This window comes from Aquarana catesbeiana, linkage group LG02 (assembly GCF_042186555.1).
Source record: "Aquarana catesbeiana isolate 2022-GZ linkage group LG02, ASM4218655v1, whole genome shotgun sequence".
Lineage (NCBI taxonomy): Eukaryota > Metazoa > Chordata > Amphibia > Anura > Ranidae > Aquarana > Aquarana catesbeiana.
The window spans coordinates 691,919,430-691,943,300 of record NC_133325.1 but is presented as its reverse complement, the minus strand read 5'-3'; the positions used below and the strand labels follow the sequence as shown (position 1 = coordinate 691,943,300).

Sequence of the window (23,871 nt, the reverse complement as noted above, 5' to 3'; positions counted from 1 at the left end):
AACTCTATTTACTAATTAGGTGACTTCTGAAGGCAGTTGGTTCCACTAAATTTTAGTTAGGGTTATCAGAGTAAAGAATACAAATACAGAATACAAATGAACACCACACTTTTCACATATTTATTTGTAAAAAAAATGTTAAATCATTTTCCTTCCACTTCACAATTATGTGCCACTTTGTGTTGGTCTATAACATAAAATTTCTATAAAATACATTTTCTTTTTTGATTGTAATATGACAAAATGTGGAAAATTTCAAGGGGTATGAATACTTTTCCAAGGCACTATATATATATATATATATATATATATATATATATATATATATATATATATATATATATATATATATATATATATATATATATATATTACTCTGTACAGATCTATAGCATTGGACTAAAAACATTAGATTGAGGGATACTTCACACCAGGTGCGCTGGGACTGTAAGCTGCCCAGCACAAAAAAGACAAAAAGCCTTGTTCCCAATGAGGGCAATTCATACCACTGCGTTGCAGTGATGTGTGCTGAAGTAGAATACCACATGCAGTATTTTTTTTTAACTGCATCAGGATGCCATGCAAACTCATGTACATAGCTTGAACTGTGGAACTATTACTGATAGCTTACAATATATTGCATTACAAATCCAATGTGTGAATAGAAGTTAATGAAATGACACGTGATATTTCAATAAGGTTCTAACAAAAAACACTGTAAACAGTGCGATGCACCATGATCAGTGCATTTGCATGGTTTGCTCCCTGCGCACACCAGCAGCCATGCATTCAAGCCTAAAAGCAGTATTAAACCCAAAAGCAAACATTTAATATATTGTAGCTTACCCATTCTAAGGCTTTGTGTATATTGGCAGCTCCTAAACTTGAGTTGAGGAGCTTCTGTTTTGTTTTTTGCCAAAGCTCCTAAACTTAACTCCATAAAAGCCTATGTGTCCATGTACGCATAGGCTTTTACCAGAGTCGCAGCGTGATTTTGCCACATTTTGCGTTTTCCCACAGCCAGCGTTTAAAGTTTCAATTTTTTAGGCTTTCTTTTTTCTATTTTCATCTGGTGATCCAGACAGCAAGTCTGTTGTTTTTCAAAAGTACAAGCTCTCCAGCAGAATGTATCAGTTTACATGTATGGGACAAACCACCTAACATGGGCATTGGTGATTAAAATGGTCAGCTTTTATTTATTCCTGCAAAACCTTTATCCCAAAAGGAAAAACAAAACTGTTTGCTTTAACTGATTACAAAGTGTAAGCTGGAGTTTGGCTTAAACTTGTTAGTGTATCTAAATCTGCTAATACGTTTAACACTCCCTACCCCCCAGACTGACAAGGGTGCTTTCTGCCGTGCCTCCTGTGCTCATTTATCCATAGTTGTCTCTTAATACAGGAGATGTTTTTTTTTTTTACTATTGAAAAAATTGTGTCAAAACCATTATAGTGTTCATTTAGGTTTATGTTGGAGATTAGGGTTAGAAATACAGAGAGGTTTCGTGTTAGGTTTGCATGGAGGGTTAATGTAAGAGGGTAGGGCATCATTGTGCCGGGTGCTCTGCATTAAAACCTTTCATTATTCACCCAGCACTGAAAGACATAAAAGCTGCTAAACTTGCAAAATTTTAAGAGATGGGAGGCACCAGAAAGTCAAAGCAAAGTGTAAAAACAAGAAAGAAGGGTAAAGGAGACTAAATTACATAAAATGAAAATGGCAGATATACAATGCATCCGGAAAGTATTCCCAGCGCTTCACTTTTTCCATATTTTGTTATTTTACAGCCTTAGGCCCCTTTCATACAGGCTTTCCAATCAGGTCCCCCTGACGTTTTTTCAGGCAGAGCTGATCGGAGGCTCCATTCAACCTTATGGTGCGACGGATGTCAGCGGTGACATGTACACTGACACACGCTGCTATATGATCCAGTCCTCTCCGTGAAATCCGGACGGAAGGAGACCCTATTTTCCATCCATCCGTCTGGCGGGTCGGATCGCATAGGATCGATTGAAAACTGACAGGCGATCCATTTTCATCCGATCTCTCCATAGAGGAGAGTGGGGCTCTGACAGGTCCGTCTCTGCACAGTGAGCGGAGACGGACCTGTCATCCGCCTGCTCAGCGGGGATCAGCGGATTGATCCCCCGCTGAGCAAGCGGAGTCCAAGCCCGTGTGAAAGGACCCTTATTCCAAAATGGATTCAATTCATTATTTTCCTCAAACTTCTACAAACAATACCCCATAATGACAACGTGATAGAAGTTTGTTTGAAATCTTTGCAAATTTGTTAAAAATAAAAAACAAAAACACAAAATCACATGTACATACCGTATTTATCGGCGTATAACATGCACCTTAATTTTCAGAGGGAAGTTTTAGGAAAAAAACAAAAGTTTTAAATAAAGAATTTTGAAGCAAAATAAGGGTCAGTGCCCATCAATGCAGCCTTATCAGTGCCCATCTGCAGCCTCGCTGTTGCCCATTAATGAAGCCAGATCAGTGCCCATCTGCAGCCTCACCATTGCCCTTCATTGCAGCCTTGCCCATCATTTCAGCCTAATCAGTGCCCATCTGCAGTCTTGTCCATCAGTGCCTATCTACAGCCTTGCCCATCATTGCAGCAGTGCCCATCTGCAGCTTTGCCCATCACTGCAACCTAATCAGTGCCCATCTGCAGCTTCGCCCATCATTGCAGCCTAATCGGTGCCCATCTGCAGCCTTGCCCATCATTGCCGCCTAATCAGTGCCCATCTACAGCCTTGCCCATCATTACAGCCTAATCAGTACCCATATACAGCCTTGCCCATCATTACAGCCTAATCAGTGCCCATCTACAGCCTTGCCCATAATTGCAGCCTAATCAGTGCCCGTCTGCAGCCTTTCCCATGATTGTAACCTGATCAGTGCCCATCTACAGCCTTGTCCATCATTACAGCCTAATCAGTGCCCATTTACAGCCTTGCCCTTAATTGCAGCCTAATCAGTGCCCATCTGCAGCCTTTCCCATCGTTGGAACCTGATCAGTGCCCATCTGCAGCCTTGCCCATCATTGCAGCCTAATCAGTGCCCATCTGCAGCCTTGCTCATCATTACAGCTTAATCAGTGCCCATCTGCAGCCTTGTCCATAATTGCAGGCTGATCAGTGTCCATCTGCAGCCTTGTCTATGCTGTGATAGACAGAAACGGATCTCCTGTGTACTCGGCTCGGCTCCTTTGGTCATAACAGCGGTCCAATGCTGGGATATCACCGCTAGGAGCCATCCAGGGGGTGGGACTGTGCGTGACTGTGAGCCGAGTACACAGGAGATTGCGGCTCTGTATTTCGGCAGCACATTCCCTCCTTCCCCTCCGAGGAAGCCTATATCAGCGTATAACACGCACACGCGATTTCCTCCCTATTTTAAGGGGGAAAAAGTGCGTGTTATATGCTGATAAATACGGTAAGTATTCACAGCCTTTGCTCAATACTTTGTTGAAGCACCTTTGGCACCAATTACAGCCTCAAGTCTTGAGTATGATGCTACAAACTTGGCACTCCTATTTTTGGGCAGTTTCTCCTATTCTTCTTTGCAGGACCTCTCAATCTCCATCAGGTTAGATGGGGAGCATCAGTGCACAGCCATCTCTCCAGAAATGTTCAATCGGGTTCAAGTCTGGGCTCTGGCTGAGCCACTCAAGAACATTTACAAAGTTGTCCCGTAGCTACTCCTTTGTTATCTTGCCTGTGTGCGTAGGGTCATTGTCCTGTTGGAAGATGAACCTTTGCCCCAGTCTGAGGTCCTGAGCGCTCTGGAGCAGGTTTTCATCAAGGATGTCTCTGTACATTTCTGCATTTATCTTTCCCTCAATCCTGACTAGTCTCCCAGTTCCTGCCGATGAAAAACCTCCCTACAACATGATGCCGTCACCACCATGCTTCACTGTAGGGTGGTATTGGCCAGGTGATGAGTGGTTCCTGGTTTCCTCCAGACATAACGCTTGCCATTCAGGCCAAAGCATTCAGTCTTTGTTTCATCAGACCAGAGAGTTTTGTTTATCATGGTCTGAGAGTCCTTCAGGTGCCCTTTGGCAAACTCCAGGCGGGCTGTCATGTGCCTTTTACTGAGGAGTGGCTTCCGTCTGGCCACTCTACCATACAGGCCTGATTGGTGGAGGGCTGCAGAGATGGCTTTTCTCCTGGAAGGTTCTCCCCTCTCCACAGAGAAATGCTGGAGCTCTGTCAGAGTGACCATCGGGTTCTTGGTCACCTTCCTGACTAACACCCTTCTCCCCCATTCGCTCAGTTTGGCCGGGCAGCCTTCTCTAGGAAGAGTCCTGGGGGTTTCACACTTCTTCCACTTATGCATGATGGAGGCCACTGTGCTTATTGGGACCTTCAATGCTGCAGAAATTTTTCCTTACCCTTCCCCAGATCTTTGCCTCAATACAATCCTGTCTCGGAGGTCTACAGACAATTCCTTGGACTTCATCACTCGGTTTGTGCTCTGACGTGCACTGTTAACTGAGGAACTTATATAGACAGGTGTGTGCCTTTCCAAATCATGTCCAATTAACTGAATTTACCACAGGTGGACTCCAATCAAGTTGTAGAAACATTTTAAGGATGATCAGTGGAAACAGGATGCACCTGAGCTCAATTTTGAATTTTATGGCAAAGGCTGCGAATACTTATGTACATGGGTTTTTTTTGTTTTCTATTTTTATTAAATTTGTAAAGATTTGAAAAAAAAACGTATTTTACACTGTCATTATGGGATATTTGTTGTCGACTTTTGAGGAAAATAATGAATTTAGTCCATTTTGGAATAAGGCTGTAACATAACAAAATGTGGAAAAAGTGAAACGCTGTGAATGCTTTCCGGATGCATTGTATTACATGGTAGTTGATATAAAAAAGAGAACCAGGGATTTTAAAGTCTTATTGTGAAAGGATGGACCATGAAATTGTTAGGGTTAAATGTATTAATTAGTGGTAGATGGTAATTTGCATCTATTAAATGGATTAATGTCCACAGCCACATGATGATTGAATAGTAGAGAGCGGTATTTAATGATGCTGTTTCACTTTCCGCATTGTGCAGTTGCTCAGGATCTGCAGACCTCTATTAATAAATAATGATGATGGCAATTCATTAGAATAGATGGAGCAGGTTGCTGCTTTAACCATTTAACACACAGTTGGTGAACATAATTTTGGAGCCCCTGTCTCTTGGAAGCAAGAAAATGTGTGAATATATTTTACAAGGTGTGATTTAAGAGTTCAGCCGTCTTTTGCGGGGGATCACTGCAACAGCTGTTGTTTTATCCCCTCCATAACAATTGAGACAATTAATAAAATAAGATGCTTGTTTTGCATATACTATCCAGAGTCCAGGATTTATTATTTTTATTTCTAAATGAAAATGTTATTTTATGGTATTATCTGTGTAGCTATAAAGTATTTTTTAATTTCCATTTTATTTTATTTTTTATCGTGAAACAAACAGAAAAAAGGAGCCAATTTAGATACAGGAAATTAATTTTATGTTAGGTAGCATATTTTAGCTTTTTCAAATGGGCCACCAGTGTAATGGAATTACAATTTCTGTCTGGGACAAGAATGTAGCCAGTGAAGTCTAAACGACAGTCTTGTATACAGGTAAAAGCCAGTAAATTAGAATATTTTGAAAAACTTGATTTATTTCAGTAATTGCATTCAAAAGGTGTAACTTGTACATTATATTTATTCATTGCACACAGACTGATGCATTCAAATGTTTATTTCATTTAATTTTGATGATTTGAAGTGGCAACAAATGAAAATCCAAAATTCCGTGTGTCACAAAATTAGAATATTACTTAAGGCTAATACAAAAAAGGGATTTTTTAGAAATGTTGGCCAACTGAAAAGTATGAAAATGAAAAATATGAGCATGTACAATACTCAATACTTGGTTGGAGCTCCTTTTGCCTCAATTACTGCATTAATGCGGCGTGTCATGGAGTCGATGAGTTTCTGGCACTGCTCAGGTGTTATGAGAGCCCAGGTTGCTCTGATAGTGGCCTTCAACTCTTCTGCGTTGTTGGGTCTGGCATTCTGCATCTTCCTTTTCACAATACCCCACAGATTTTCTATGGGGCTAAAGTCAGGGGAGTTGGCTGGCCAATTTAGAACAGAAATACCATGGTCCGTAAACCAGGCACGGGTAGATTTTGCGCTGTGTGCAGGCGCCAAGTCCTGTTGGAACCTGAAATCTCCATCTCCATAGAGCAGGTCAGCAGCAGGAAGCATGAAGTGCTCTAAAACTTGCTGGTAGACGGCTGCGTTGACCCTGGATCTCAGGAAACAGAGTGGACCGACACCAGCAGATGACATGGCACCCCAAACCATCACTGATGGTGGAAACTTTACACTAGACTTCAGGCAACGTGGATCCTGTGCCTCTCCTGTCTTCCTCCAGACTCTGGGACCTCGATTTCCAAAGGAAATGCAAAATTTGCTTTCGTCAGAAAACATGACTTTGGACCACTCAGCAGCAGTCCAGCTCTTTTTTTCCTTAGCCCAGGTGAGACGGTTTTCGCGCTGTTTCTTGGTCAACAGTGGCTTGACACGAGGTATGCGGCAGTTGAAACCCATGTCTTTCAAGCGTCTCTTGGTGGTGGATCTTGAAGCACTGACTCCAGCAGCTGTCCACTCCTTGTGAATCTCCCCCACATTTTTGAATGGGTTTTTTTTCACAATCTTGACTAGGGCGCGGTGATCCCTATCGCTTGTACACTTTTTCTGACCACAGTTTTTCCTTCCCTTTGCCTCTCTATTAATGTGTTTGGACACAGAGCTCTGAGAACAGCCAGCCTCTTCAGCAAATAACCTTTTGTGTCTTTCCCTCCTTGTGCAATGTGTCGATGGTCGCCTTTTGGACAGCTGTCAAATCTGAAGTCTTCCCCATGTTTGTGTAGGCTTCAGAACTGGACAGAGAGACCATTTAAAGCCCTTTGCAGGTGTTTTGAGTTAATCAGCTGATTAGTTTGTGGCACCAGGTGTCTTCAAAATTTAACCCTTACACAATATTCTAATTTTGTGACACACGGAATTTTGGATTTTCATTTGTTGCCACTTCAAATCATCAAAATTAAATGAAATAAACATTTGAATGCATCAGTCTGTGTGCAATGAATAAATATAATGTACAAGTTACACCTTTTGAATGCAATTACTGAAATAAATCAAGTTTTTCAAAATATTCTAATTTACTGGCTTTTACCTGTACATGTTTCAGCTTGGTGACTTGCTGGTTATTGAAGTCAGAGTCTTGGAGCATGCACAGCTAAAGAAAAATGAGTATTGCTAGCTCCCATGTTTCTTACAGATTCCCTTCTAAAACCTTTGCTACTTCACTTATTTAGTGCTTATCACATTTTTGTAGTTGATTTGCCTCCAATAAAGTGGTTACTTTGTAAACTCACTAGGGCCCCCAAAATGAATTCACAATGTGCTGCTCCTATTTACATGTCTGTAGAAGATCATTCATGTTACATCATTAATTGACAGGTAAAAACAAAGACTAATCAGTGTGGTAAATAAAATGTAAGTATGTTGGTATTCTTTGCGCAGACAATCTGTAGGTCATTATCCCCAACTTACTGCTTCTGATTCTAAAATGTCTAGCTGGGACATCTCTGTCACTAGATCAATATCATATAAACATAATATTGCAGAATTTTTGTTATGTTTCTTTGCTAATTAAAAAAAACCCTATTATAAATACCTTGGAGATGGCCCAGCTACAGATCCTAATAGGTTTTGGGAGAATAGATGTACTTTGCAGCACAGAGGCAGCCAGTTGGCTAGGCTGAACCAATATTGGGTGATTTAAGCTAGAGGATGAAAAGTCCCACAGCAAGAAGATTTTCCCATTACAGGTTAAAATTTGTATTTGATTTATTGCTGTGGGATAAACGTCCTTTGTTTTCTTCTGGCTTTTACAAAGTCAAAAAAGTGCATTATGATTCATTTGAGTTCTAGCCATTAATGAAGTACAGGCATCATTGTTTTACGGAGCTTGATTGAACTTTTAATGTAAGTGTGATTTTGTTTGCTAGAAGGGCATCCTTAGCCCCCAACCATGACGTCTACCAGTTTGCCCATTAAACTCTTCCACGTAACTAAGGCACGCCAAGGGAGCGGCCATTGCTAGATACAGTCATTCTCTTCAATGGCTTGTATGAATGATTTTGATATATGTGGTAATGGGGGCAGATTCTTGATTTGTTAGCAAAAGTATTCACACTTATGATTACACTTTAATGTGTCCTCTGTGTATTTTAGTAATTAGCTATGCCACATTCTCAAAAATATTGGTTCAGCTTACAAGATATCTGCCTGTGTGTGCGAATAATTACCAATATTTTTTTTTAATTATTATATTGCATGTGTGAAGAAAACCCAATAAATTCCTAATATGAGTGTAAATGCTGAAAACAGCATGCATTCGCTTCTGACTAATTTTGTTAAATAGATAATTGTGTTAGGCATCAAATTTAGATTACCAATTCCATTGAAAATTAACATTTCAGTATTGATTAGTGTATGGATTAGCATTCATCATTTTGATAACTTTTCTCTTTACCATCAGTCAGAATTTCTCTTGACTGATTTTTCTCTTTTAGAGTCTTGACTGGCTTTTGATCTGTTTACTCGGTTCTCCAGTGCTGAATTCTCCTTTAAGTTAGGTTTAGTGATGAGTAAAGGGATGTTAACTAAAGTGAGCATTCACGTTAAGTTTAATATATAAATATAAGTTACTAGAAAGATTTTCTTGGTTGCCACCATGTTTTTTTTGTCCTCTCCTGGTGCATATCTGGCACATGTTTGTAAAACAGCTTCATGGCCTGAGCTATAGGAGGGCTTCTTTTTTTTTTTTTTTTTAACAAGAACTTTACAAGTCTCTACTATGCTAGTTATGTATTTCCTGCGATCATCCTGAATCAACTGTTTTGTGCCACCACACCCCCCCCCCCCCTTCTACCCCAGTCAAGTAGCTGTTCCTAGCATCATACAAGCAAGATTAAATAACATACCCAAACAGGACACACTGGAGGCTTCTCAAGGGGCTGAGCGAACTGCATTGTGGGCATGGCCTGGCGGGAGCCCAGACTGAGGTTGGCACATACTTTCTTAAGTGGGCTTGCTTCGATGTGTGGCTTAAGGGATATTCATACTTCCACACTGAGGCTGGAAGGTACACCTAACACTGATGACAAGATGAGTAAAGGGCACTTTAGGATTAAAAGTATAATGTAATAATGGGTGCTTATGAACAATAAAACTGCATCTAAATTGATTTAGATCCAATTTTGATGGAAACCCTACCATAGGCAATGTTTTTGTTGGCTAACCAGAAATTGGCACTGTTGGTATTCTAATTCCAAAGCTTAAACCAAGTAGAAACTGAGGTCAAGGTTGTGTATAGGTAGATATCAACCTGCCGGTCTGATATATTTAACCAGCATGTAAGACTTTCATCCACTGCCAAATACTGAAATATCAATTTTCTTGGACTTTAGCCTTATTTATTTTGCACAATCAGGTTTTTGCAAGGGTGAATACAAATCAGTGTGATTCAAACTGATCCTGCATGCTAACAAAATTCCATAATATATTTGAATTATTTAAACCAAATCGTAGATAACATAGCTGAAAGATTAACCTTGTTGTAGAAATTGACAGTGTCCTTTTTTCTTTTTTCCCCTGAACAGCCCCCCATCCTATAGGAAACCATTAAGTTATGACGACGAGCGGGACAATTTTGAAAGTACATATCGATCGAAATATTCCACTCGGAGCTACCTGAGCGACAGTGACACAGAAACCAAATCCTCTGAAGCATTATCCTAACCATGCTGAGCGTGTGAAAGTTATTGCTACGCTGGAGAATGTGAGCACACTGCAATGTCCATGGATTGAGATTTGCAGTTTCTGTACTTGTCCATGGAACAGTCTACTGGCTTCCAAATGATGATCATCTCAGACTTGGCTAGATAACTCCACTTCTGCCCAGATCCTGCCACTCTCACTGCATGGGCTCATTTCTGCATTTAAAGTTGAAGGTGGCTTCCATCGGATTGTTCACGCTTGTGTTCATGCTTGACGGTTGGTGGAAGAGTAAACAGATATAAATTATTACTCTGATCTTTTTTCTGAAAGTTTGTCCCCCTTTTTGGAACATTGAATTGTAACACAGTAACTGGGATTTCCACTGTCCTTGGGTCTAAGAGCTCCTATCTGTAAACACTAGAACGACGTGTAGTCCCAAGCGATCGTTGTAGGTGCTGCCTTCATGGAGTGCCGCGCTAAATGGTGCCTTTCTTTTGCCCTCTTTATTGATCTTTAATGCTTTCCAGACCCTTCAAAAGTGATGATCCTGTACTTTTTTATTTACATATGTTTATTATGTATATACACTTGGTTTCCTGATTAACTAAAGAAAAGACAGCAGGTGTCAAAAAGAATAAAAGATCACACAGGCTGGCTCTGGTGGGGGTCATACTTCAGACATGCTGTTCACAGATATGTGACAAAAAAGAGCAGCTTGGGTAAAAGCTGTGCACATTGCATTGTGGGTAAAAAGGGTGGTATTCTCACAGCAAAGACTAAAGCAAATAATATGAAGTACACAGTGTTCCTATAATTGCTAGCCTGCCAGGAGGGCCTGCATCAAATCTTTTATATTGGTATATCCAGGTGCGATACCAAAAATGTAAAACTATTTTGGTAAAAAATGTGTATGTACATTAGGAATCTCCTTCGAAGATATGCAAAAAAAAAAAAAAATGCAAGTTCTTAGCATGGCTAACTAGGAAGTCTTGCTTGTCCTGTAGGAATGACTTGATTTGTCCTAAACCACAATGTACAGCTGTTATTGTTCTCATTCATCTGTATAAAGTCATGGCAATAACTAAATATTTCAATAAAAGGCAGCATACTGATATGCCTGACATAAATAATCACTTCTGATTCACCAGAAATCTTGCAGATACAGAAAAAAGTTGCCATTATTACCATGTTTTTGAAGGTACGTGCTCCAAGGATTGTCATCCAGATCCTTGCGGATCTCTTACTGGAAACCTTGTTGCTGGTCAGTGATTCAACAAGTAGTGAAGGAAGCATAAGAATGACAGCATGGGGCATTAACCTTAAGAGAACAATCATGGCAGCTCCCATATTTCTATACTGGGCAAGTACTTTTAAAAGTGTACCTGTTGCAGTCAAGCAGCAAACGCATTGTACACTTTTGCAGTATTTAGGAGAATGCAGCCTGTCCACTTACTAAACAAAAGGAAATCTATGAGGCTGCTATGCTGCCAACTGGTACACTTTTAAAGCTGAACTCCAGGAATTCAGCCACTTTGTAAAATCTGCTGGATTACAATAGGTTAAGTCCAACGAGGTATATGCCACCTTTAGACTTATCTCTTTAATTTACAGTTTACATTTTTACTGAGCTCCAGGAGTACAGCTTTCACTATAGCTCTGACATTAGACCTTCTGGTCTCCAACAGCTGCAAAGTCGCATACAGCTGCTGTGCTTATTCCTCCTCTCCTCCTGCCCAGAGTGCTTTGTATTATGTGAACCCCTTCACAAAATACAAAGCTCTCTGTGCATGAACATTAGAGGGGAGAGCCAGGCAGAGATGTTGTTTATAAGAAGATAGTCTCTCCCGTCAGAACATTGGGAGTGTAGTGATAGCTGTACTCCCAGCGCTCAGTATAACAATCAGTGTAAATAAAGAGTGATAAGTCTACAAAGTGGCATGCACCTCTCTGAACGTAAACCATAGTAAGCCAGCAGATTTTACAAAGTGGCAGAATTACTGGAGCTCAGATTCATGTGCAAATTTCATTTTAAAGTAAACCGTAAGCTGCAAAGGAAGCACTGCAGGCTTTTTAAAAAAATCTTTTAATGGAGGTTTTAGTTTATTACTGGAAGAGTGGTGTGTGTTCTTAGTTCTTGTACCTTTTGAAGGACCTCTGTTGCAAAAATATTTTATTCTAATATGATTGTGCATTCAAAAGTAATGATTATCAGTGTTGTAATTCCTTTATTTTACACGCCTTTATGGTTTTCTTCACATTTACATGCCAACCAAGCTTACGAGCAAAAATGGCAGTCATAAGATTTGGGACAAACTATAACATGGCCAGAGGTGCTTGAGTAGTTTCAGCAAATGCGGCCAATGTTGTAGTTTGTCCTAATCCCTTCACTGTCACCATGCTGGACATCTTGGTCTGCAGGTAAATGTGTTGAATATATAATTGATAACTATCATTACAAGAATTAACCGCAGTATCAAAATGCAGGTTTTTTTTGTGATTATGGTCCTTTCAGTTTCACCACCTCTGTATTACTGTATGTATGTTACCTTCACAGAGCAAAGATGCTACGAAGTTGGCTTGTGGTAGAGTTAGCCACTATATAGAAGGGTGTATAGGGGGATTCAAGGGAGTATATAACTGTAGGGTAAATGTAACTGAGATGGCATATTTCCCTTCACTCCCTTTCTCCAGCCTTTTCTTTGCAGCTCACCTCAAGTTGTCCCCGTCACATCTAGCTCACCCACAGTCCACATTTCTAGAGCTGTCATAGAGGAATGAGCCACACCTTAAACATGACATTTGCAGAGTACACTAAAAACTCCATCCTTGGAAGACCATGCTCCTTCCCAATCTTCCTCCATCACAGCACTATCTTTATTTATATAGACTACTTGTGATAAACCGTGTTTGTGGAAGGAAATATGAGAGATGCCATTTTCTGGTTTTACACAGATGTATGTATTGATTGCTTTTCACTTTTTAAACTTGTGTTTTAATTTCCAGATCCATGCTGATTTCAGTAAACTGTGCAATAAAAAGTACCAAGATGCTTGAAGTTCTGCATGTAATCCATTGATATTGGGTTTAGGGATGTGAATTTCTCTTCCAAGGAAGAGAAATTTTTTTAACAATTGATTTTTCATGTCAAAAAGTAATTGGTAATCATGTGAAGTGTACCTGTTATTATACTACAGCTGAGCCTGGAATTTTGTGTAAACAACCTGTCACGGTATTGACAAATGTTACTATAGAAACAAAATGCCGCCATTCTTTCTGCCCTCAAAACGGCTGCGTCCTCTGTGTGTAGGTAATAGGTACACTTTAGAATGGATATTTTCCAGATTTGCTCCCTGGTGTCCACTAAAAGCTTGAGCAACAATGTCTATAGCTGAGGAGATACCTGTAAGCATGCCACATACTGTGTATATCCCTGGTAGAAGATCAATCCTACAAGACAGTGTGGTAATGAAGGCCCAGCTATCCATATTTTAGATATACTCGAGCTGCTGCTTTTTTTTATCAACTGTGTGTAATTAAATTGAAATTAAAAAAAATCAGACTGTTTGTTTTGTTTACTGTATCATACACACTTTTCGGAAAACATTGCCTAAAGGCATAGTTCACTTTTGGAACTATGTTTCATGTTGCACCCATAATTAAAGTTTAACATGAAACATTGTTACATTCCACAACCTCCACCCCCCCTTTCAAACCTGCCCCAACTTAGCTGAATTGCAGGATGCTTCTTGCTTCCAGTGGGAATACGGCTTGGCAGTGTGAGGCTCTGCCCTCACAGTTGTCAGCCATATACGGGGATCTGTGAATGAGAATACTATAAGTCCACTCTGTCACAACACCACTGTGACACAGCAGATCACGCCAGCAGCAGGATGGCGATGTCACCACACTTTTAGTCTATCATTTGCTTCCTCTAGGCATGTAACAGGAGGTCTGTACCTCCTTACGTTATTTTTTTTCCTGACAACCACATGTTAAAAGTGGTGGTTGTTGAAAAAAGATTTGTAGGAGTTAAGTCTGGTCTGCACCTGCTCCCACCCCTATTCTAAGCCTTATACTAACTATCCTGTAAAGGAAAGATGTGTATACTTAATCTGAGGGGTTCCGGTCCAGTCACGTGATTTGCTCCCAGCCCCGGCTTCAGGGGAGAGGAGGGACAGCAGACAACAGATGCCCTATAGAAAGTCAATGGGTGATGTCACTGCAGCCATTGTTTCTCCTCTCCCCTCCAAACCGGCTGCTGAGGGGATCACTTGACTAGACTGGAATGCCCTTCTATTAGGTAAGTATAGACATCTTTCCTTTTACAGCGGGTTTATGCTTATGTATATTTATATAGCGCCAACAGTTTGCACAATGCTATAAAAAATGAAAGCAGACATTAGTTACAATACACTTCAATACAAGAAGGCTCTGCTCGTTAGAGTTTATAGTCTGAGGGTTGGTCAAATGATGCAAAAAGTAATAATTGTGGTGGATGAGCTGATAGAGAAAGTAAAAACACAGTATATTAGAAAGGAGCAGGATAGGCTTCTTTAAAGAGATGGATTTTCAGGGATTGCCCAAAGATGGAGATAGTCAGATTGGGGTAAGGAGTTCCAGAGGATGGGAGAGGCTCTGGAGAAGTCCTGGGGGCAAGCATGGGAGGAGGTGATGAGGGGGCTAGAGAGCAGGAGGTCTGGGAGGACCGAAGAGCAATTTAGTTGGTATTTTGAGATTAGATTAGGCCCCTTTCACACTGGGGCGGTGGGGGCGTCGGCGGTACAACAGCGCTATTTTTAGCGCTGCTGTACCGTCGTTCTTGCAGCGGTATTCGGCCGCTAGCGGTTTGGTTTTAACCCCCGCTGGCGGCCGAAAAAGGGTTAAAATCCCTCGTACAGCGCAGCTATAGCCGCGGTATTACCGCGGTATAGCCGCGCTGTCCCATTGATTTCAATGGGCAGGAGCGGTGAATACACTGTTCCTTCACCGCTCCAAAAAAGCGGTTTGCAGGACTTTTTTCACCGCCCTGCCTGCGCACCGCTTCAGTGTGAAAGCCCTCGGGCTTTCACACTGAACAAACAGCGGAGGCTGTTTAGGGGCGGTTTTCAGGTGGTATTTTTAGCGCAATACCGCCTGAAAACCGCTCCAGTGTGAAAGGGGCCTTAGTGTTGATGCTGAAGGCAGAGTTGTGGATGGCTTTGAAAGTTGTTGGAATTTTGAATTGCAATCGTGAGGGGTGAGTGGAAGCCAATGGAGAGACTTGCAAAGAGGGGTAGCAGACACTGCAGGGTTGGTAAGGTGGATGAGTCTGGAAGCAGCATTCATGATGGACTAAAGGTAGAATAACCTATGTAAAGGAAAGAAGGGAGTTGGAGTAGTCAAGACGAGAGATAACCAGATAACTAGAAGATGTGTGGTGTCTGTTAAAAAGGGGTGTATTTTGGAGATGATGTGGAGGTTGAGGCAGCATAATTTGGACAGCGATTAGATGTGCAGCCAAAAGGAGAGTTATGTGGGGGAGGGAATATTATGGGCTCAGTTTTGGATAGATTTGAGGTAGGGGTGTGACATTCATATTGATGTGTCTGTTAGTAAATCACTGATATATGAGGAAACTGATGGAGTGAACTGAGAGGTTGAAAGATAGCTTCCCATGGCTTCTAATACCATTTCTATGCTGATGACACCCAAATCTATCAGTGGACCCAGGGAGGAGGTGTAGATTGAGACTGAGAGGTCCAAAGACGGAACCTTGGGGGGGACCCCGATGGAAAAAGGAATAGGAGAAGAGGTACAGTTGTAACACTGAAGGTGCAGAGAGATGGGTACGATGAGAACCAAATGAAGAGTACAATCACGTAGACCAAGGGAATAGAGTTTTTTTTTTGAGGAGAGAATGGTCAACTGTATCAAAGACAGAGAGGTCCAATTGTAAGCGTACAGAATAGCGACCATTCATTTTAGCTGTTGGTAACTCGTTTCTGAGTTTTAGGAAAGCGGTTTCTGTGGAGTGTTTAGGGCGAAATCCAGACTGAAGGGGATCAAGAAGGTTAGTCTCAATGAGGTAGCAGCTCAGAAGGTTGTAGTCTTAGGCGTTCAAGGAGTTTAGAGTCAAAAGGGAGTAAGGAGATGGGTTTTAGGTTGTCAATATTGGTGGGGTCTAGCGAGGTAAGTTCTTATGAAGAGAAAACCATCCCAGAGATGGCGTCAAAGAATGGTGTGTGTGTGTGTGCATTGGGCCAGTAAACAGGGCCACAGTTTATCAGCAACTGTGTTAAAGTGGAGGTTCTTGAAAAGCCTGAGGCTGATGATTGACTGATAATGGGTATCTGCACGTCAATGCCAACAGGGAACCTATGACTAGTGAAGAGAAAATCGATTCACAAAATAACAGTAATGTTCAGAATAAACAATAAGCTTTACATCCCTTTGAGATTCCTGAGATGTGTACTAGGGACTGTATTTTTCCCCAGAAAAGTGTCCTGGTGCTAAACATTGCTGCAGTACTCTATACTATTTTCACAGATTTCTGTAAATCCTCTGTGTTGCCAAGGGCAGGGCAACAACAAGCAGGGCAGGTAGTCAGAGCAAATAACAGACTGTAAGAGTCAGTATATTGATGGCACGTCAGACACAAACAGTCCATGTTCTTCAAAGGTAAATGTAATCGATGGATACCAGCAGAGGTAACAAACTGATAATCAGAATAATCATATTCAAGCAGAGTACAAATGTAGTGAAAATATAAATAAATAATTCAAGGCACAAATAGTTGGACAGAAGATAGAGGCAGACATTCTTTTATGTTGGCCATACATGGATCGAAATTCCCTAGTAGGCCAAATTTTCATCCATGTATGGGCTATGGTTTGTGCACAAGTTGATCTAACCAGCCTTTTGGATTTTTCCCAAAATGATCAGTCCTGCTGGCTGTAGCTCTGCCAGATTGATTCCCCCATCCACATCGAATGTGTGGATGGGGGGACTCAGTTCATTTTTTTTTTTTTACGACCCTGTGAGCAAACTGACAAATTTGTGGCCTTTCCACTGATGATGGCAAGTAAGGACACAATTGTACAGCAGAGACTTGAGCCTGCAGTGCTGTGTAAAGACCAGCAAAAAAAGGGGGTTTAGGTTTATATTACACCTATAAATAATGTCCATTCCTGCCTATTTCAGCAAAAGCAATTTTAATTCTAAATTTACATGAAATTACCTGCTGGTTAAGGGGGGCAAAAGGAAACCAAACCTGGAAGTATATGACACTTGACCACTCAGATACAGCAGTGATAAAAGTTAATACTAATGAATTTGCATAGAAACCCTGACACATCAGTCCATAGCCCTTTGAAACCTAGGAAAAAATATGCAGACTCTCCAGCAAAAACATAAATAAGGCTGTCACAAACCTGGACAATTAAAACAACTGTCTATAATTAAAGATTATCTTCAGTAAAAAATAAACATCTCAATGAGCATCCTTTGCAGAGATATAGGCCACTAAAAATATATACAAATCGTCACAATTTCCTACAAAAATCAAATTGCTTGATCATGGCCCTTTATGAATCCCAAGCTTCCGATACTGGCCATTTAAAGTCATTGGTATCTTCACTGACCAATGGGGCGATGCAGGGAGGGGGCTTTGTTCATACCTTTAGCGAAAAATTACAAGATTTACCTATAACATAGATTTCCATCTTACACCTATTTTCAAACTGTCCATTTCCCCCACCTCCTATCGCCCTACACTAAAAAAGATGTATATACTGTGAAATGGAAGAGAGATTGGGACATTAAATGAGGCATATTATTGGATGATAAATAATTGTTAAACATATATTTATTTGTTCCTTCTACAATAGTGATTTTACAGGTCTATGACAGTAAGTGAATGCATAGTTACAAATTTGAATAAAACATAATATAACATGGTGTGGATGAATAATCTCCATGACAGAATTCCCTATAAGACTATATAACACGTAGGGTCTAAAATATATCACATTCAAAGCATGGTAGACCGTCTATAGAACAAGGTGCATCTGTGTAAGACTGACGCGTTTCGTGGGACAATGCTGGCTCTTCAGGGGCTGATGCAGCATCATTCTATAGAAACACAAATGTATACAAGTAGCTGAGTCTACCTTTAGGGTGGGGCGCTGTAGGTGCGAGTACATCTGGCCATCTTGGCTGACGGACGGGAGTCTCCTTGGACCTCAATGGACGGCTTCGGCCATTCCAGCAAGGATGCTCCTCCCCCCTTGTCATGCCAGTGTCACTGTGTTCTGCCCGCATATGAGGCTGAGAGCATTAAAACACTCATGGGAGGCCAGTTAGTCCTTTCATGAGCACTCCATACACTTTATGCACCGCGGTCCATGACCTTTTCTGTGTAACTTCGTGGGGTTTTTTTGGTAAATGCTTCTCCCCTATTTACCATACACTATTTCACTCTTTCACATGTTTAATTATGGCTAAACACCTGTCCTGGTTTTTCCTCACTTTTCTCTCTTCTTGTTAAATTGCATAATCCTCATGCGATTTTTCACCTTTCTATTCTTTTCCTCTCTGTGGTGTGCTTTTCTTCCTCTTTGAACTCACCACTGCCTTTACTTTTCCAGGCAACAATGGGTGCTGGCTTCCTTTCCATATGGGAGGGGCCCTGGTATGTTGGGTGCTACTTATACCCCCACTGGGATTCTTGTTCACATTTTGGTTTTCCTTTCACACATGCACTTCAGGTTTTCGAGTGTGTCTCTGCACCATGCCACCAGGTAACTATTTCCGATTTCTGCTCCATCACACTGACTGCGCATCTTTTTGTTCCCTTCGCTCTTTTCCCCTCTGGGTTTGCATTCTTTTCATGCGATTTTTCCACTATTTTTCATGCCAGTCACCTTTTCCTTTCTTTTTTCCTTGTCCAAGTCGAATCCCTCACCATCACAACATTCAATCCCACCACACTTGGTTATGGGTTTTCCCGTTCCCTTACATACATCATATTAATTTCACTCACTCAGTCACTCATTTACATTTTCAGAAGTTGAGTTCATCGATTACTTCCTGGTCACTCCCCATGGGTGAAATTCACAAGTGCTCTTGGCTCCCACAGCATGCCCCATCCTCAGCTCCTGCAGTGAACCCTTCTATACAGTCCTTGTCCTTTGTTTTCCATGCAGAGTTGACGTAAGTATTTCCAACGTTGTCAGTTTGGTCCCTGATACTACTTTTCCCAATCTTTTGGTAGATTTATTAGACTCAGCTACTTGTATACATTTGTATTTCTAAAAAATGATGCTGCATCAGCCCCTGAAGAGTCAGCATTGTCCCACGAAACGCGTTGGGCTTACACAGATGCACCTTGTCCTACAGATGGTCTACCATGCTTTTAATGCGATATATTTTAGACCCTACATGTTATATAGTCTTATAGGGAATTCTGTCATGGAGATTATTCATCCACACCATGTTATATTATGTGTCATGTTATTTATGTCATAATTATGTTTTATTAAAATTTGTAACTATTCATTCACTTACTGTCTTAGACCTGTAAAATCACTATTGTAGAAGGAACAAATAAATATATGTTTAAGAATTATTTATTATCCAATAATATGCCTCATTTAAAGTCCCAATCTCTCTTCCATTTCACACCACTAGGAATGGAGGGTACATATGAGTCTCATATAAAGTCCCAAACTTCTCTTCCAAGATGTATATACTTACTTATTTTCAACCTGGTCTGGCCCCGTGATCACCCCTGTGTCAGCCAGTGGCAGTGTCTGGTAAAACCTGGAGCAGCAACATCCCCCATAGTCTTCAATGGCCCATCCATTGTCCGCTTCCTCTTCTCCCCTACAGCCACGCTGACTGACACAGGGGAGCTGGATCACATAACTGGACATGAGCGGCCTGAAAATAGGTAAGTTCACAGATTAGTTAGCAATAAGAGTTAGCAGGGGAGGGCACAATGTTAAGGCTAGTTAGGTGTAAGCTGGCATTCTAATTTATCTTAAAGTGATTGTAAACGTAATACTTTTTTACATTTTTAAGTGTTCTTGCATAGCAAGACCACTAAGGCCCCTTTTACACTGGGGCGGTGGGGACGTCGGCGGTACAACAGCGCTATTTTTAGCGCTGCTGTACCATCGTTCTTGCAGCTGTATTCGGCCGCTAGCGGTGCGGTTTTAACCCCCGCTGGCGGCCGAAAAAGGGTTAAAATCACTCGTACAGTGCGGCTATAGCCGCGGTATTGCCGCGTTATAGCCGCGCTGTCCTATTGATTTCAATGGGCAGGAGCAGTGAATACACCGCTCCTTCACCGCTCCAAAGAAGCGGTTTGCAGGACTTTTTTCACCGTCCTGCCAGCACACCGCTTCAGTGTGAAAGCCCGAGGGCTTTCACACTGTACAAACAGCAGAGGCTGTTTAGGGGCGGTTTGCAGGCAGTATTTTTAGCGCAATACCGCCTGCAAACCGCCCCAGTGTGAAAGGGGTCTTACTGTTATCTCACATATATATTATTATTCTTATTATAGCCAAATTTACCACCCTAACTCCTCCCACAGCTTTTAAACGACATAGACAAGTAATATACTGAAGGTGTGGATTGTTCCCGATTGGTGTGCTATTACTTTGTGGAACGTTTCGCCGAATGGTTCACGAAACATCGTCGTTTTTGCGGCGAAATTGGTCATATAGGAATAAATGGCGAAATGTTCAATGTCATTTAATTGGTGTGCTATTACCTTGTGGAACTTTGTGAAAAGCTGAAAAATACCAGTGTGAATCCGGCCTCAATGTCATTTAATTGGTGTGCTATTACTTTGTGGAACGTTTCGCCAAATGGTTCACGAAATATCGTTGTTTTTGCAGCGAAATTGGTCCCATAGGAATGAATGGCGAAATGTTAAAAACTAGAGTGGGAGGTGACAAAAGCTGACAACCCCATGATCAGCCAAAACATTATGACCGCCCCATGAAAACAAAAAATCATTTTTGAAAAAAAAAAATTCATTCTTGAAAAAAAAATTCATTTTTGAAAAAAAATAAATTTTTGAAAAAAAATAATAATTTTTGAAAAAAAAAAATTTCATTTTTGAAAAAAAAAAATCATTGAAAAAAAATTCATTTTTGAAAAAAAAAAAAAAATTCATTTTTGAAAAAAAAAAAAACTTTTGAAAAAAATGTTCAGCTCTTTCAGCTAATGATGGGACTTCAACTTTTTTACTACTATTTATACTTTTTAAAATATTAAGCTTTTTAACACTTTTCACAGTTACTCAAGCCACTCCACCCAGTTACTCCGCCCACTCCAGTTGTAGAAGCAAGAACACTTTTCACAATTTCCCCAGAAATTGTAGCTTTTCTAGTTTTTATTAGAATAACAAACATGTTATACCAACCTGCTTTGTGCATTAGTATTGCACAGAGGAGTCATGGACCTCCTCTTCTGGGGCCCCAAATGGTGATCAAGGCTCCTCCTCTTTTTCTAGTCCCCCCCAAAGCAAGCCAATTACTATAGGGGAAGGGTCGCGCAGGCTTGATCCCCGAGTCGGGCTGTATGCTTCCATTCACCTACATGCCGTGCCTCGACGCCACCCCTCGCTCCCTCCTCACAGGATTTGACTGACAGCAGTAGGAGCCAATGGCTACCGATGCTCTCAGCCAAGCCCTTGAATGCAGGAAGAGAGAGCAGGGCTGGCAGCAGGGACAGTGCTGAGTCAAGATTGGTGTCAGATCAGTGTTTAGGGAGGAGGAGGAGGCACAAAATGTGGAAGTTTTTTTTTTTTACCTTAATGTATATGATGCATTAAAGTGGTTGTAAAGGATGGAGGTTTTTTTACTTAAAGCGGAGTTCCAACTATATAAAAGTCAGTCGCTACAAAAAGTGTAGCTGCTGACTTTTAATAATCGGACACTCACCTGTCCCACAAGCCAGCGATGCAGGTGAACGAAGTCCCGCTCCTCTCCCCCTCCTCTCCTCGGCATTGACTGTGGGCGCCTGGCTCTGGCTTCACAGCCAGGCACGCACTGCGCATGCGCGAGCCGCACTGCGTGCTGTGATTCGCCAGGCAATCTTCTGAAACCTGTGACATGCACAGAGGGAGGGGGGAGAGGTGAACTTCCTTCCGGCTCCTTAGCGCCTTGGGAGAAAGTGGGAGCTGGATGCCCCTAAAAAGAGGGTATCCGCTCCCCCCCCCCCAAAAAAAAGACGTCAAATGTGGCATGTCAGGGGGTCGCCTTCACTTAAAGTGGAAGTTCCATTTTTGGGTGGAACTCCACTTTAATGTATACTATGCATTAAAGCAAAAAATCTTTTGTGCTGTAGGAAACCCCCCCCCCCCTTTCCTACTTGGCCGAATCTCGATCCAGCGATATGCACAAGAGCAACGGCTCACTGGGCAGATTGCAGTGGCAGCCGCTGCATCAATCAAATTCTTTGATGAACTGGGACAGGGCTAGGGAGCAAGCCTGCAGGAATGCTCCCATAGAAAGCATTCAATGAAGAGGAGGAGCCACGAGCGCAGAGAAAAAGAGGATCAGAGCTGCTCTGTGCAAAACCATTGCACAGAGCAGATAAGTAGGACATGTTCATTATTTTAATTTAAAAAAAAAAAAAACAGGAAGGTTTAATATAATTTTAAGGTAAAAAAAAAGAAAAAAACCTTCTGCCTTTAGAACCACTTTAAGTTGCCTTTATGGTCTGCAATCTACTGTTTTAACACATCTATATTCTGCAAAGGAAACTTTGGATAGCTCTGGGCTGAATAATGCCAGCTGTGTCCACAATTGGAGCCGTTTATCAAATGTAAGACTGTCGTTGAAGCCATGTGATTGGAACACTTTTATTTTCACAAGAGTTGTTTAAAACTGCTATGACTGCTTAATAAACGGTATGTTCAGTAGCTGTTTTGCCTCTTTAGAAGTGACAGCAAGAGGCAAAACAGGTCAGTGATACAGTAGCATCGCACAATGTGATAATACAAATTAAGCCACAACTTGCGAAGATGGGAACTAGCATGCTTAAAGCTAATCTCTTAGCAAGCATTAACCACCACTCCTTCCACCCCTCTCTAACCCATCCTACACAATTTTTTTTACCTAGTAAAGCAAGATATACTCATCCATCAGCTGGGTGCGAGGGACTTCTAACCCAGAACTGCCCCTTCTGCCCAGTCCCTGACAGTCCTCTCGCACTGTTGCCTCCTCGTTGGGCTCCTCTAAGGATCTTATTACTGGACAGCCAGTCAGAAGTGTCCACGTCATGCAGGCAGTGAACAACTTTAGGACCCAGCTTCCTTTAAACAGAAAGGGGAGGAGACTAGTGCCTCATGTGTCTATGGCATTGAGTAAATAAAAATGCAATTTTTTGTTATGTCAGCAATCAGCTGAAGGGGAAGTGTGGTAAGAGGAGCCCAGAGATTGGCTTTAAAGGAAACTAGGAGATGGGGTCCTTCTTCGAGTGTCCACATCACTGCCTCTGTGGTGAGGACACCCAAAGGACTCTGCCACCTGTAAATGGAAGAGAAGAGAACATGGACACCCAAATAAGGACCCAGGCTCCGTTGAATAGAAAAGTGGGAAGACTCAGAACTGGAGCTTCTTGTGACCACTGCTTTGGGTGAATAAAAAGGGCACCCATAAATTAGTTTGAATGGAAACCTGCTACAAGAGTAAACATGGAGGTGGACATTGCTGAGCTGATTTTCTACAAATGCTATTTACATGCCTGTCATGCTTCAATATTATCAGCCAGTGACCTGGAACAGGTAAGCAGCGCAGGAAAATGAAACAAAAGTCAGAAATCCTTATTTGCATACTGGCCACCTTGTATGTTTTGTGTAGGTCTTCAGCTGCTGTACAGTTATCAGGTTTCTGACACGGTCTGTAGAGCCTGCGCCAATAGCTTTGTCATTTTGGAAGTAAAACATATATTGCTTTTTGGAGAACACAAAAGCTTTACCTTTTTTGGTAGTAATATTTTCAATATATTTTAAAAAATA

General features: G+C 41.4%; 1 protein-coding gene across 17 annotated transcripts in view; it reads left to right on the top strand.

The window, feature by feature from the left end:
* The window catches only part of MYO18A (myosin XVIIIA), a 498,725-nt gene extending 485,810 nt beyond the window's left edge, over positions 1-12,915 (top strand). For 13 of the 17 annotated variants that reach the window (XM_073616818.1, XM_073616817.1, XM_073616816.1 and 10 more), the window contains one exon: positions 9,743-9,875. Coding sequence is in view for 4 of the 17 variants with exons in the window: in XM_073616822.1 (XP_073472923.1) it covers positions 9,743-9,881 (139 nt within the window). In the remaining 13 variants the exon portion in view is untranslated. Of the gene's footprint in view, positions 1-7,535; positions 7,572-9,742 lie in introns of all 17 variants that reach the window. The other 4 variants (XM_073616822.1, XM_073616821.1, XM_073616820.1 and 1 more) reach the window with 2 other exon arrangements.
* Positions 12,916-23,871: the final 10,956 nt, after the last annotated feature.